The following is a 15,573-nucleotide window of genomic DNA, read 5'->3' as shown; positions in this document are numbered from 1 at the left end:
GGCTTTGACTACCTCCTGCAGTGGCTAAAGTTAGTCAGGCAGACAGATATATTACGATCATCGTTCTGCAACATTCTTTGGAAAAAAATCAAAGAGGTAGGGAATGTTTGTCTAGTTTACTGGAGGAAAAGTGGGTAAAGGAGCCACTCAGTGTCCAGAGGTGACATCCCCACACATTTATTCTACCTCACTGAATCAGCAGGTAATGCACAACTATGACAACCATCCCTTTCTCTGTCCTTAATATTCTGTCGTTTTAGTTTAGCTCAGTGAAACAAAACAAATAGCCAAGGCTTTGTCCACCTGAGGTTAAATGAGGGTGGATTAACCGTCTCTCTCTCTGTCTCACACACACTCACTGCATCTTTTTCACATCTTTCTGTCATCATTCTTTCAATAAATATGGAAATATGTCTTGTATTTCCTCAAATGTAATCAGATTTATTTTTATAAATTGAGTACTCCCTCCTTTGGTTTCAGCGGCGAGGGGGCGCGGCCTATGGGTGGAAACGCCCCCTGCTCCAGCCTCCTCCGGTGCCGCCCCCCGGACGGACCCAGCTGTCTCCCTCCTTGGCTCTTTAAAGCGTGATGTTTCAGGGCCGTCTCTGCAGGGTATCGGAGTCTAGACAGTTTCTACCGCGAACATGAATGAGATCAAGATTGCTGTGCTGGGCAGTGGAGGGGTCGGGAAGTCAGGTAGGAGAGCTACGGAGCACGTGTCTGACTGTGGAGATAAACAAGGGACCACTTCTGATCCAGCTAACTTATATGTGTGTGTGTGTGTGTGTGTGTGTGCGTGTGCGTGTGCGTGTGCGTGTGTGTGTGTGGGTGTGCGCGTGTGTGTGTGTGTAGCTCTCATCGTCCGGTTCCTCACCAGGCGCTTTATTGGCGAGTACGCGTCCTCCTCAGGTCAGTGTGTCTTGTGCATCGACATTAGTGGACTAACCTTCACAGTTAAACACAGGATGTCATTACACCTGTAAACCTGTAAAAACCAACGTGTGACAAAGAATGAGACTTTTCAGTGAATCCTGCAACAGGATGCTTATTCCCAAACCCAAGCACATATTCCATCTCTGGGCTCTCCAGCGACATATCAAATGTGGTTCCTGTGAGTAGTAAGGAAGTGTGTCTGCAGCTGCACAGACCTGCAGTTTGTCAGCGGAGAGTTAGAGAGTGTGTGCTCATCTTCAAACAATCATGCACTTCCCCTTTGTACATACACACATTCTAACTCAATGTCAGGCACCCTGATCTAGCTGCACTTCTAAATGCCCCATATTTATATTTGCATGTATTGCACTATTTTACTTTTTTATTTTTTTATTTTAAGTGGTGGGTATTGAGATTAAAAACGATTTTTTTGCTTCATAATATTGTTTTGTCTTTCTTTGCTTGGATAGTTCATGGTCAGGGATTCACAGGTGTTGGGTTGATCTCTCTCCCTGTCCTGCTTTTCTATCAGCATATGTTCCACATCACGTAAAAAGCTTTGGTTTGTGTATGGCTTAGGAGTGGGCAATATGGCTAAAATATCGAGTAGCATCCAGCTGCAGTCCCGGAGCACAAGCCTCTCACTTGACACAAGTCCCTCACTTGACACAAGCCCCTGGCTTGACGGAAGTGACGTATGATATCAGAAAGTAGGCGGGAATTTGAGGATACTCGCTGTCACTGTTTGTAAAATGATGGAGATAATTGAGACGTTTAAAAACAACGTAAGCTTTGCTATGTTGATAGTGTTGCTAACTACGAGCTAACTAGCAATCTTTGATTCGTGGGAATTTGAGGATACTGCTGTCACTGATTGGAAAATAATTGAGATGTTTAAAAACAACGTAAGCTTTGCTATCTTGATAATGTTGCTAACTTCGAGCTAACTAGCAATCTTTGATTCGTGGGAATTTGAGGATACTGCTGTCACTGCTTGGAAAATAATTGAGACGTTTAAAAACAACGTAAGCTTTGCTATGTTGATAGTTTTGCTAACTACGAGCTAACTAGCAATCTTTGATTCGTGGGAATTTGAGGATACTGCTGTCACTGCTTGGAAAATAATTGAGACGTTTAAAAACAACGTAAGCTTTGCTATGCTGATAGTGTTGCTAACTACGAGCTAACTAGCAATCTTTGATTCGTGGGAATTTGAGGATACTGCTGTCACTGCTTGGAAAATAATTGAGATGTTTAAAAACAACGTAAGCTTTGCTATGTTGATAGTGTTGCTAACTACGAGCTAACTAGCAATCTTTGATTCGTGGGAATTTGAGGATACTGCTGTCACTGCTTGGAAAATAATTTAGATGTTTAAAAACAACGTAAGCTTTGCTATCTTGATAATGTTGCTAACTTCGAGCTAACTAGCAATCTTTGATTCGTGGGAATTTGAGGATACTGCTGTCACTGCTTGGAAAATAATTGAGATGTTTAAAAACAACGTAAGCTTTGCTATCTTGATAATGTTGCTAACTTCGAGCTAACTAGCAATCTTTGATTCGTGGGAATTTGAGGATACTGCTGTCACTGCTTGGAAAATAATTGAGATGTTTAAAAACAACGTAAGCTTTGCTATCTTGATATTGTTGCTAACTTCGAGCTTACTAGCGATCTTTGATTCGTGGGAATTTGAGGATACTGCTGTCACTGCTTGGAAAATAATTGAGACGTTTAAAAACAACGTAAGCTTTGCTATGTTGATAGTGTTGCTAACTACGAGCTAACTAGCAATCTTTGATGCGTGGGAATTTGAGGATACTGCTTGGAAAATAATTGAGAGGTTTAAAAAAGAATTTCCCTTTCCCAAATACTTTGTACTTTTTCAATAAATTTAAAAAAACAACTTATGCGTCACTTCCGTCAAACAAGGGGCTTGTGTCAAGTGAGGGGCTTGTGCTCTGGCGCTGCAGCTGGATAGTATTGAAAATATCATATCACAATAGTTTAAAGTAAAATCACGATCATGATTTTATCACGTTTTTTTTTTACATTGCTTTTTAATTATTTTGCAAGTTACTGAACAGAGCAACCACAGTGTTTCCTTATGTAAAAACACAGCCTTAAAAGAGAAAATATAGAGCACAGCATTTAGGCCAAAGGACCTTTCTGAACAGGTTTGAATCAGATGTGCAATTTTGCAAACCTGTTTCCTCTGCTGCTGCGCTGTAGCTGGACTCCTCACTGTCCCACTCTCAGCAGACTGTTTAGGACAATACTACGATCTCTCTGCTTTGGCAGATCGTCAACACGTTCTAATCCGTCATCCTCTAAAATCGTCGTATCGCCCAGCCCTTGTTTGGCTGCTTTCTAGTTTCTGTACCGTGTTTGTCTAGCTGCATTACTTCCTCTCCAAGCCCTCTTATCTTCTTGTATACACTCTTTTATGTTACACACTTCATGGTGAAGCCAGCAGCCAAGGCTTTAACTACAGATGGTGTAGCTTCCGTTTAATGCATGTAGCTTACTATGGGCTGGATATCTATTGATTAGGTGATGTTTGTGAAGATTGTTATTGGCCACCTGGTGTGAGGAGCCTTGCTGTATGATAACGTTCTGCGGCCTCCTTGAAAGGCTGCCTGACCTGCGACAGGAATGACTCACATTAGTCTCTGATAGTGGCTCAATAGGCCATTGTTTCCCGGAGAATAATCCAGTTTCATTTGAGCTTGTTCCTACCCTGCACTTTCAGAGAGTGAAGCAAAGATACTGTGTGGGGGTGAAAGGAACGTGCACGCTTAGCGACAGAATATCTCAATATTGGTGGAAAATGTGTTTTATGAGCTACAGATATTCCAAATGAGAACAACAATGTATGTAATTTATGATGGTAAGAATACATTTTCCATTTCACAAACAGAATCCAGCCAATTGAACAAACGTAAAACAACTTTACAATTCACCTCAAATATCACTATATATGATATCTATTTTCAGCCTCAAGTTCACAGATGTAATAACATTTCATTTGAAAAGCTGACACATGTCCTACTATGTCCACATGGGGAAGTCCTCAGCATCGACTGTATAAAATCAGGAGTTTCCTTTAAGCTCTCAGCTAACGCTAGCAAACAGTCTTCTCTGTGCACAGATATCCAACACAAAAGAGTTGAAGAGTCTCATGATTTATGTCTCATTCTCTTGCTGCTGTCTTTTCTATTTCTTCCGCAGAGTGCATTTATAGAAAGCGTTTGTCTGTGGATGGGAAGCAGATGAATCTGGAGCTCTATGACCCATGCTCTCAGGTGAGGATAATAAGATGTTATCGGGATTATTATTGCATCTTTTCACAAACAAGATGTGGCACAGGACTTAATACTGCACAGCATATCCACCTGTGCCTTTTATCATCACCTAATGTGACTGAGGTTTTATATCTATTAAGTCGACACAGATAGCCCAGGAACCAAAGGAGGTCTGCTCGTGGCCCTCTGGTTTTAGCAGTGAATGTAGCCATTTATTAGGTAACATAAGGAGAATGCAACCTCACCTGGATACACTATGAAGTCTCATGATGTCACATATACACACACATATATAAAAACCCACAAATGTCGAATGCCGTGGTATGTCCATCATTATGAGCTATGAAGTGTGATGTGATTGGCTGAGTGTATTCATGTATATATTCCACTTCACACAGCCTTTTTGCACTTTGCGCTGTAACAAGTACATGGACTAAAATGGGTCGGCTGTGGCTCAGAGGTAGACCGGGTCATCCTTTAATCACAAGGTTGGTGTTGTGATCCCGGGCTCCTACTCCCCACATGACAAAGTGTCCTTGAGCACAACACTGCACCCCAAGGTGCTCCTCAGGGTTCTGTTCAGTGGCCAACTGCTGCTAATCACTTACACAGAATCTCTTAAAGTGAAATTGCGGTGTAAAATCATCCCAGGGTCATTTTACAGCAAATTTGGTCATCAAATAAGCCATCGAGACCATTTTTTTGTGTGTATGAACGATTAACAGAGAAATCCAGGAGAGTTGCTAACAGCCGGACGTGGCTAACATTGATTAGCTCAGGGCAGTACTGTGAAGGCATTAAAAACATCTTTTCTAACAACTAATACTGCTCAAAATAACATCAAACCTCTGCAGCAGCATGAGAAGAGTCCCTACACAGAAAACAAAGCACCAATGGGCTCCTTCCTTTGGGATTGACTTTGGTAATCCACTTGAATGGACTTTACTATGAGAGGAGCTGGTACAGGGGCCAGTAGGTAAGTCTTTAAAACACCCTTTAAATAAACTCTGGCTTCACTAACTACGCTGTTGGTGTTTTGTTTTCTGTTTAGGGACTCTTCTCATGCTGCTGCAGAGGTTTGGTGTTATTTTGAGCAGTATTTGTGGTTAAAAAAGACGTTTGAATTCCTTCATTGTGCTGCCCCGAGCTAATCACTGTTAGCTAACAGCCGGCCACTGCCGGTGTTGTAGCAACTCTACTGGATTTCTCCGTTAATCGTTCATTCATGAAGAAAATTGTCTCGATGGCTTATGTGATGACCGAATTTGCAAAAAATGACCCATGGGATAATTTTACACCGGCGTGTCTGTTGACTCACAGCCAACACCAGCAACAACATGGAGCAAAGACTCAGCCGTATGAAGGGATTTCACCTAGTTTAGTAAACTGAAATACAGAAATGTGTTCACAGCACTGGAAAAAAAACCTCTCATCTCTCATCATCTCTCATCTTCATTCGCTTATCTAGGGTCGGGTCGCGGGGGCAGCAGCTTTAGCAGGGGACCCCAAACTTCCCTTTCCCGTGCCACATTAACCAGCTCTAACTGGGGTACCCCGAGGCATTCCCTGGCAAGTGTGGAGATATAATCTCTCCACCTGGTCCTGGGTCTTCCCCGAGACCACCTCCCAGCTGGACGTGCCTGGAACACCTCCCTAGGGAGGCGCCCTGGGGGCATCCTTACTAGATGCCCGAACCTCCTCAACTGGCTCCTTTCAACGCAAAGGAGCAGCGGCTCTACTCCGAGTTCCTCACAGATGGCTGAACTTCTCATCCTCTCTCTAAGTGAGACTCCAGCCACCCTCCTGAGAAAACCCATTTCAGCCGCTTGTACCCGCGACCCCGTTCTTTCGGTCATGACCCAGATTTCATGACCATAGGTGAGGGTAGGAACGAAGATTGACCCTTAGATCGAGAGCTTTGCCTTCCGGCTCAGCTCTCTTTTCGTCACAATGTTGCGTTAGAGCGACTGCAACACTGCCCCTGGCCAAACTCACGCTCCATCGTCCCCTCACTCGTGAACATGATCCCGAGGTACTTGAACACTTTCACTTGGGGTAAGAACTCATTCCCTACCTGGAGAAGGCAATCCACCGGTTTCCTGCTGAGAGCCATGGCCTCAGATTTAGAGGTGCTGATCCTCATCCCAGCCATTTCACACTCGGCTGCGAACCGATCCAGTGAGTGCTGAAGGTCACTGACCGACGATGCCATCAGGACCACATCATCTGCGAAAAGCAGAGACGAGATCCTCAGCCCACCGAACTGCAACCCCTCCCCACCACGACTACGCCTCGATTTCCTGTCCATGAAAATCACGAACAGGATTGGTGACAAAAACACATGTAGACTGGATGAACATACTCCCAGGCCCCCTCCAGGATCCTTGCGAGAATGAAGAGCTGGTCCGTTGTTCCACGTCCAGGACGGAATCCACATTGTTCCTCTTCAATCTGAGGTTCGACTATAGGACGAACCCTCCTTTCCAGCATCTTGGAGTAGACTTTACCAGGGAGGCTGAGTAGTGTGATACCCCTGTAATTGGCACACACCCTCTGGTCCCCCTTTTTAAAAAGAGGAACCACCACCCCAGTCTGCCACTCCCTTGGCACTGTCCCAGACTTCAACGCAATGTTGAAGAGACGTGTCAACCAAGACAGCCCCTCCAAACCCAAAGCTTTCACCATTTCTGGACGAATCTCATCAACCCCTTCGGGCTTTGCCACTGTGGAGTTGTTTGACTCCCTCAGTGACTTCCGCCAGGGATATTGACAATGATTCCCCATCAGCCTCCAGCTCTGCCTCTACAAAAAAGGGCGTGTTAGTCGGATTAAGGAGTTCCTCAAAGTGCTCCTTCCACCGCCCAATTACCTCATCGGCTGAGGTCACCAGCGTCTCGTCCTTACTGTAAACAGCTTGGAAGGTTTCCCCGTTTCCCCCTCCTTAGATGTCGAATGGTTTTCCAGAAGCACCTTGGTGCCGCCCGAAAGTCCTTCTCCATGACTTCTCCGAACTCCTCCCACACCCGCTGCTTTGCCTCTGACACAGCAGATGCTGCAGCCCTTCTGGCCTGGTGGTACCTTGCAACTGCCTCCGGAGTCTTCTGGGATAGCATATCCCGGAAGGCCTCCTTCTTCAGTCGGACAGCTTCCCTGACCACCGGTGTCCACCACGGTGTTCGAGGGTTAGCGTCCCTTGAGGCACCTAAGACCTTGAGGTCACAGCTCACTGCTGCAGCTTCGGCAATGGAAGCTTTGAACATTGCCCACTCCTGTTCAATGCCCCCAACCTCCACAGGGATGCCAGAAAAGCTCCGCCGGAGGTGTGAGTTGAAGATCTCTCGGACAGGGGCCACCTCCAGACGTTCCCAGTTCACCCGCACTACTCGTTTGGGTTTACCTGGTCTGTCCAGAATCTTCCCCCATCGTCTGATCCACCTCATCACCAGATGGTAATCAGTTGACAGCTCTGCCCCTCTCTTCACTCAAGTCTCTAAAACATACGGCCTCAGATCAGATGATACGATCACAAAATCGATCATCGACCTTTGGCTTAGGGTGCTCTGGTACCACGTACACTTATGAGCATCCTTATGTTCGAACATGGTGTTAGTTATAGATAATCCGTGACTAGCACAGAAGTCTAATAACTGACGACCACTCGGATTTAGATCAGGGAGGCCGTTCCTCACAATCACGCTTCTCCAGGTGTCTCCATCATTGCCCACGTGGGCGTTGAAGTCTCCCAGCAGAACTATGGAGTCCCCTACCGGAGCCCCATGCAGGACTCCATTCAGGGTCTCCAAGAAGGCCGAATACTCTGAACTGCTGTTCAGTGCATATGCACAAACAACAGTCAGAGTTTTCCCCCCTACCACCCGCAGGCATAAGGAGGCGACCCTCTCGTCCACGGGGTGAACTCCAACACCGCTGCGCTCAGCCAGGGGTTTGTGAGTATCCCCACACCCGCCCGGCGCCTCACACCCTGGGAAACTCCAGAGAAGAATTGGGTCCAACCCCTATCCAGGAGTACGGTTCCAGAACCGAGACTGTGTGTGGAGGTAAGCCCCACCAGATCTAACTGGTAGCGCTCTACCTCCCGCACAAGCTCCGGCTCCTTCCCCGACAGAGAGGTGACATTCCACGTCCCAAGAGCCAGCTTCTGCTGCCCGTGTCTAGCGCACCCGACCCAAGTGGAGAGGAGGGAGATGCCACGTCACTTTTTTGGGCTGTACCCAGACGGGCTCCGTGGCAAACCCGGCCACCAGGCGCTCGCCGGGGCCCCGGGCTTCCTCCGGGCAGGGTCTCTCTTCCTCTTCCTTGTTTGTCCATTGAGTCTTTGTGAACCATTCTTAGTCCGGCCCCTCGCCTGAGACCACTTTGCCATGGGAGACCCTACCAGGAGCTCTAGGCTCCAGACAACACAGCCCTCAGGTTCACAGGGACACACAAACCTCTCCACCACGATAAGGTGAGAGGTAAAAAAAACCTGTGCTACGATTATCTCTTTTTTAATAGTTACGAAAAACGACAATTAGCATGAATGCTAACTCAACATTGAAAATACCACAAACGGGCTTTCGCCTGTTCATGTTTTTCCGCAGTTTTGATAGGTTTCCCCAGTGGAATTGTTACTTATTCAAATCAAATCTAGCTGCTTACTTACACACGCTAAATAGATATAGACATTAATCATTTATGAGTTAATGAATAGTGAATTAGATATAGACTGAGAAAAATAAAACCATAGCTTTGTCTTAACACAACACAACAACTACGGCAGGTGTGAGGGGACAAACAACACTGCACCGTAAGAACTCTGCCAACTCTCTTAAATGAGCAGCACATTGTTACTGAAGTTACTTTGTTATCAGGTTCAGATGCTCGATTTTATATTCCTGTTTGCACTAATGTTTACAAATCACTTTCATTCCTGTTTGTTCTTGAAGTTACTTTAGTCTCTGGTTCAAATATAACTGTGTGTCATTTTCATTTTAGAAGAAGTTTAAGCCAGTGCACAGTCGTTTATTTGAATAACAAAGGAATCATATTTGTTTATTTTATGTGTCTATTTTGTTATGTTATATTATGTTTTGTTTACAGTGATGGAGTAATAGCTATATAAGAAGGAGCACAATGTTTGATGTTGGAAATAACAAATAAATTAATAAATAAACAATAATTCAGTACATTTCTATCGGTGTGTTCATAGTTACATTTTGTTTTACAAAGTTAGGGAAGTGATGTTTAAGTGAAGCCTGATGCCTTTAGTCTCATCGGTGAACGCTCGATTAATTCAACAGTGGGATCGGATCGGTATGGAGTATCCACTGATATGCAGAGCCCAGGTTTCTGTATCAAGGCTGAAAAAGATGCATCGCTGCATCCCTAGTTGTGATTGGTCTACACAGGGCCAGGACGACTGGACATCTGTCTGTATAGAAGGATGGCCACACCTTTCTACCAGAACAAACATGAGTTTGGCAGATTAGCTTGGTTTCCAGGCCTCCAATGAGTGTTTAATCTCTTATGAGCCTAAGTGTGGCCTGAGCTCCTCCTTCTAGACCTAGAAAACCAGGGCGGGATTACTGTCTTCAGCAGCAGGTTCCATTTTAAAGCTAATTGAAGTTCTTGGTTTAATATGAGACTGGACAATCTGAAGAATCCCCTGGTAGCAACATGTCATGCTGGCTTGTCAGGAGGGAGGATGAATAACGCTCCAAAGTTGAGAGCATTCTGCGTCTAAACTGAGCTGTTGTGACCTTGAGGATAATCACAGCCTCATAAAACTTTACAACCACAAACTAGAGACTTCAGGCATGAACAGGATGGATGGATTTCATAGGTATATGTATATATATTAACTCTATTTGTATAGAGCAAATTAAAATACACTATATATATATATATATATACAGTATAAACAAAAAATAATAATAAAAAATTAAAAAGATGACATCACAGGAAGGAAAGTCTATAAGATGAGTTTCAAGAAGTGATTGAAAAGAGGACAATGATTGAGCCTTCTCTCTGTGGGCAGGTCGTTCCAAGGCCGAGATACTCACACACAGTCCCCTCTGGTTTGGAACAGTTAAGAGAGACCCGCCTGCGGATCTATAGCTGCGAGCAGGCTTGTATGGGGTCAGCATGTCTGAAAGGTATTCTGGGGCTTGACCTAGACGAGCCTTAAAAGTGATCAGTAAAATCTTAAAATCAATTCTAAAACGTACATGGAGCCAGTGAAGTGAGGCTAAAATTGGAGGGATGTGACGTCGTCTGTTAATACCAGTGAGAAGCCCGGCTGCTGAGTTCTGGACCAGCTGGATATATATATATATGTGTGTGTGTGTGTGTGTGTGTGTGTGTGTGTGTGTGTGTGTGTGTGTGTGTGTGTGTGTGTGTGTGTGTGTGTGTGTGTGTGTGTGTGTGTGTGTGTGTGTGTGTGTGTGTGTGTGTGTGTGTGTGTGTGTGTGTGTGTGTGTGTGTGTGTGTGTGTGTGTGTGTGTGTGTGTGTGTGTGTGTGTGTGTGTGTGTGTGTGTGTGTGTGTGTGTGTGTGTGTGTGTGTGTGTGTGTGTGTGTGTGTGTGTGTGTGTGTGTGTGTGTGCTTTTATTGTAATGTAATTGTGGTATTATTATTGTTGTATGCTTAGGATGGGTCAAAATTTCACGGATTTCAGTATTGTGCTGTGTATGTGAAATAGTTTGTTCTCGGTGCAGTCTGTGTGCTGACTGCTTTGCACTTCATGTTGTTCTTGTGTGATTAAATCAAGGCCTGATGAGTGTATCAGAGTCAGTGCGATGCATCAGGGTTTGCAGAGCCAGTGAAGCATGTGGCGTCCTCAGCTGAACCCCCTCCTCCAGCCTCACTTCAGTGTCAGGTCCATTAATCTCAGTTACAGCACTAGTTCACCACCACAGACCCTGAAGGCTTTGTTCACACCTCCAGCCTGTCATTCACTCCGACTGCCTTGTGTCCTTTTCTGTTTTCTATCCGGCTGTTAAGTCGTGACGTAACACCTTTTCAAAATATGATTTCCGGGAACCAGGCCGGTCCAAGCCTCGTATCTCTCCAACTCCGCAGTGCTGTGTTCCCCGTTGTTTGAACAGATCTAAGATTTAAAAAAACATGTAATTGTCATTTTAACTCTTTCTTATCGATGAAAAAGATGTCTAACTGACGAAAGAGGCCATCGTAATTTTTCACATTTTCAGCCGTTGTGTCTTTCTGTCTGTCTTTTTGTTTCAACGGAGCCTTTGGACCCGGAAATGGTTTCACCAGCAAGGACCACGCCACAACGATAGCTGTTTGAACATTTATTAAAATTTGATGATGTTAATATTGATTGTTGGATGAATGGATGGGGTTAAGGTGTCGGGGGATGTGATGAGCCTGCTTGCTCTGGTCTGGGAGGATGCTTGAGACTCGAGACTCTGTGCTGGGGTCCCGTCTCGGTTCCTCTCACCCAAGTGTATTTTCTGTTTTTCAGGCTTGTGAGGGTAAGTCTAGTGTGAACGACCAGATCCACTGGGCTGATGGTTTTATTGTGGTCTACGATATCAGTGACCGCTCCTCCTTCCTCACTGCCAAAACCACAGTGCACCTCATCAGAGAGCTGGGAAGTGTGAAAAGGTAGTGACTAAGATCCCTGTTATATAACAATGATGACTATGCATCTCTGGAAGTGTGTCTCTGTCTGTCTTTGTCTCTGTCTTTTCTCTCTTTCTCTTTCCTTTTCTTCCTCCCTAACCGGTGCAGACAGATGTCCGTCCTCCATAGAGCTGGGTCTGTTCCACGTTCCTGTCTGTTATAGGGAAGGTTTTCGTTGCCCCCGTACTCTACGGGGGAATAGTTGGGTCTCTGTAAATCATAAATAAGTCATCGAGTGTGGTCTATACCTACTCTGTAAAGTGTCCTGAGATAACTTTTGTTATAATTTGGCACTGTAAATAAAATTGTATTTAACCAAACAAGAGTGATCCACTGGTCATGTGACCCTGCTCTTCTTTTTGACCCACAGGAACGTAGACTCACTCATATTCTTGGTGGGCAACAAACAGGACCTGTGCCACATGAGAGAGGTGCGGCGTGAAGAAGCTCAGAGTCTGGCTGAGGAGTTCCACTGCCAGTTCTATGAGCTGTCAGCAGCCGAGCACCACCGGGAGGTGGAGCTCATATTCTTCAAGATGGTGCAAAACACTAGCCTGTGCAGCAAGGCCAAGGAGCGCAGGAGACGCCCCAGCGGCTCCAAGTCCATGGCCAAACTCATCAACAACGTGTTCGGCAAGAGGAGGAAATCAGTGTGAAGTGTCAGATCAAGGACAACTGTCAGTCAAGGCTGGACCGGTGGCTCGGCTTTGTACCTTTGATCGTGTTTGGTGTTGATTCAACTGAAGTCTATATGTATAAAGTACGAGGCAAAGGTCAGCTAGTGCGTAAGCAGGATGTTTTCTTCTTTTTTCTGAACTTTTGTGTTTGCTTTCCCTGATTTATTTTACTCTTTTCTTTTTTTTTATATATACCGTATATATAACATGTAACAAGAATGTGCAGATGATGGATACTACGGCAAGCTGCTACACTGTGATTCTGTTGAAGCATGTTATGTCAAAGGACACAAGAAAAATGGTATGATGAAGATGTTGTATTCTGTGGGTAACGGGGGCAGGACTTTCCCTTTCGGTCAGGGGAATTGTAAACCAAGGTAATGTGTGATGATGATTTATCTAACTGACATGCCTGAAACAAACAAATATATAAATAAATAAATAAAGTGTTGTCAGTGTGATATAACAGCAGCATACAGCATGCACAGTGTGAACCTGCTTGCTGCTTTCCTCCACTAATCTTAAAAATCATTTGAACCTTTTTGGGAGGCACATCCTGATACAGCCATTCCCTATATAATGATAATGCACTTTTTAATAAACACTATAAGGGGACTAGTGAGTGAGTGAATGATGGACTGATTTTGGACACAGCTTCTGTGTCAGAGGCTGTGCTGGGGTGGGGACTGGTGCAGTGGAGCTGCATGTCACTTTTTCACACACTGATAGAGACGATGGCGTAGAGAACCAATCAGTTCAAAGTGTGCCTTTATTTAACCAAAACTGACCTAAATGAAAATGCTATTAAGCAGGGTTCTAAATGTACTTTTTGATCAAAATGGCTTTACCAGAAACCAGCCAATCAGAATTTCAACGAGACAATTTATTTCCAGTGAAAATAAGTTAATAAGAAATTATGAGTGCCACTGAATACATTTGATCATTTTATTAACATTGTTGCCATAAAAAACACAAATCAAGTACAATGAATAGAAAAAAATTGTAAGTGCAAACATTTCATTTCAGGCTTGGAATCTATCTATATATACTGTGTACATATCTATATCTACAGTGCTTCTAGAAAGTCATGATACCCTTTTGAAATAGTCACTTTTTTGGTTTTACAACCTGAAACAAAATAACGTGAAAAAATATATCTTTTCCAGTGTGATTTACACAATTAACAACCTTACAACTTACAACATTCAAGTGATTTTCTTCTTTTTTTTTATTTCTGAAAATTATTTAAAAAAATGAAAAACTAGTATAGCAGGGTTGGACACATAAAGAAGTCATGAGTCCTCAGATGTAATACTTTATGTAGGCACCTTTTGCTTTAATTTCAGCCATCAGTCTGTTTGGATATGTCTCTCTTTGTGCACCTAGATTGGGAAATATTTCCCCGTTCTTCCTGCAGAAACTGTTGGAGTTGATGGACTGCACTCTTCAAGTCCAGCCACAGATGCTGCTTACATAGTAGTAGTGGGTCACCTGTAGAGACAGGGCAATAACGAAAGGTGGTGTCTTTAAAAAGCCCCTGTGTGGGTGCAGAAATTGCTTACGGCCATACCACCCTGAACACGCCCGATCTCGTCTGATCTCGGATGCTAAGCAGGGTCGGGCCTGGTCAGTACTTGGATGGGAGACCGCCTGGGAATACCAGGTGCTGTAAGCTTTTTCCCACTGCTCTCTACAAGCAGCAAAGGACTGTAGCTGAGTGTGGGCTTGAAGTAATGTTACTTTTCCCATTCCAGGTTACCTTGGACTGCTTTTCACGGGACAATATTGTGCTTTTTACTCCGATTTACCCCGTTTGCAGTTGTTTTGATGACCTTTGACTGCTTCTCAGGGGGCAATCACTGGGCTTTTCCCTCCGCCACATTAAGGATTGTTTTTGTGACTTGGGGTCGTACATTCGAAACATGCTGGCCTGACAAAGCAAGGCGCAATATGACACAGGAAGAAATGCTGCTAACGTGGTAGCAGTGGGTCAGTGGGGAGAGTCCAGCCATGGACTTACAATGTGGCCTTTAACAATGCAACACGGCCAGAGTGGGATCTCCACCGCCATAGGAGTCGCTGTGTTCCCAGCAAGCCACGGCTGTCCCCTGTAGAGACAGGGCAACAAGGAAAGGTGGTGTCAGGGCATCTTTGAACAGCCCCTTTGTGGGTGCAGAAATTGCTTACGGCCATACCACCCTGAACACGCCCGATCTCGTCTGATCTCGGAAACTAAGTAGGGTCGGGCCTGGTCAGTACTTGGATGGGAGACCGCCTGGGAATACCAGGTGCTGTAAGCTTTTTCCCACTGCTCTCTACAAGCAGCAAAGGACTGTAGCTGAGTGTGGGCTTGAAGTAATGTTACTTTTCCCATTCCAGGTTACCTTGGACTGCTTTTCACGGGACAATATTGTGCTTTTTACTCCGATTTACCCCGTTTGCAGTTGTTTTGATGACCTTTGACTGCTTCTCAGGGGGCAATCACTGGGCTTTTCCCTCCGCCACATTTAGGATTGTTTTTGTGACTTGGGGTCGTACATTCGAAACATGCTTGCCTGACAAAGCAAGGCGCAATATGACACAGGAAGAAATGCTGCTAACGTGGTAGCAGTGGGTCAGTGGGGAGAGTCCAGCCATGGACTTACAATGTGGCCTTTAACAATGCAACACGGCCAGAGTGGGATCTCCACCGCCATAGGAGTCGCTGTGTTCCCAGCAAGCCACGGCTGTCCCCTGCAGAGACAGGGCAACAAGGAAAGGTGGTGTCAGGGCATCTTTAAACAGCCCCTTTGTGGGTGCAGAAATTGCTTACGGCCATACCACCCTGAACACGCCCGATCTCGTCTGATCTCGGAAGCTAAGCAGGGTCGGGCCTGGTCAGTACTTGGATGGGAGACCGCCTGGGAATACCAGGTGCTGTAAGCTTTTTCCCACTGCTCTCTACAAGCAGCAAAGGACTGTAGCTGAGTGTGGGCTTGAAGTAATGTTACTTTTCCCATTCCAGGTTACCTT

General features: G+C 45.0%; 1 protein-coding gene across 1 annotated transcript; it reads left to right on the top strand.

Moving 5' to 3' along the window:
• Positions 1–644: 644 nt before the first annotated feature.
• Positions 645–12,540, top strand: rergla (RERG/RAS-like a; the record flags this gene model as incomplete). Its single annotated transcript, XM_083935663.1, has 5 exons — positions 645–696; positions 853–909; positions 4,165–4,238; positions 11,724–11,866; positions 12,255–12,540. 5 exons carry the CDS (start codon positions 645–647, stop codon positions 12,538–12,540), a joined length of 612 nt encoding a protein of 203 aa, XP_083791789.1.
• Positions 12,541–15,573: the final 3,033 nt, after the last annotated feature.

Source organism: Echiichthys vipera (assembly GCF_963691815.1).
Source record: "Echiichthys vipera genome assembly, chromosome: 20".
Lineage (NCBI taxonomy): Eukaryota > Metazoa > Chordata > Actinopteri > Perciformes > Trachinidae > Echiichthys > Echiichthys vipera.
Note: the sequence above shows the minus strand (reverse complement) of the source record. Positions and strands in the feature narration are given on the sequence as shown.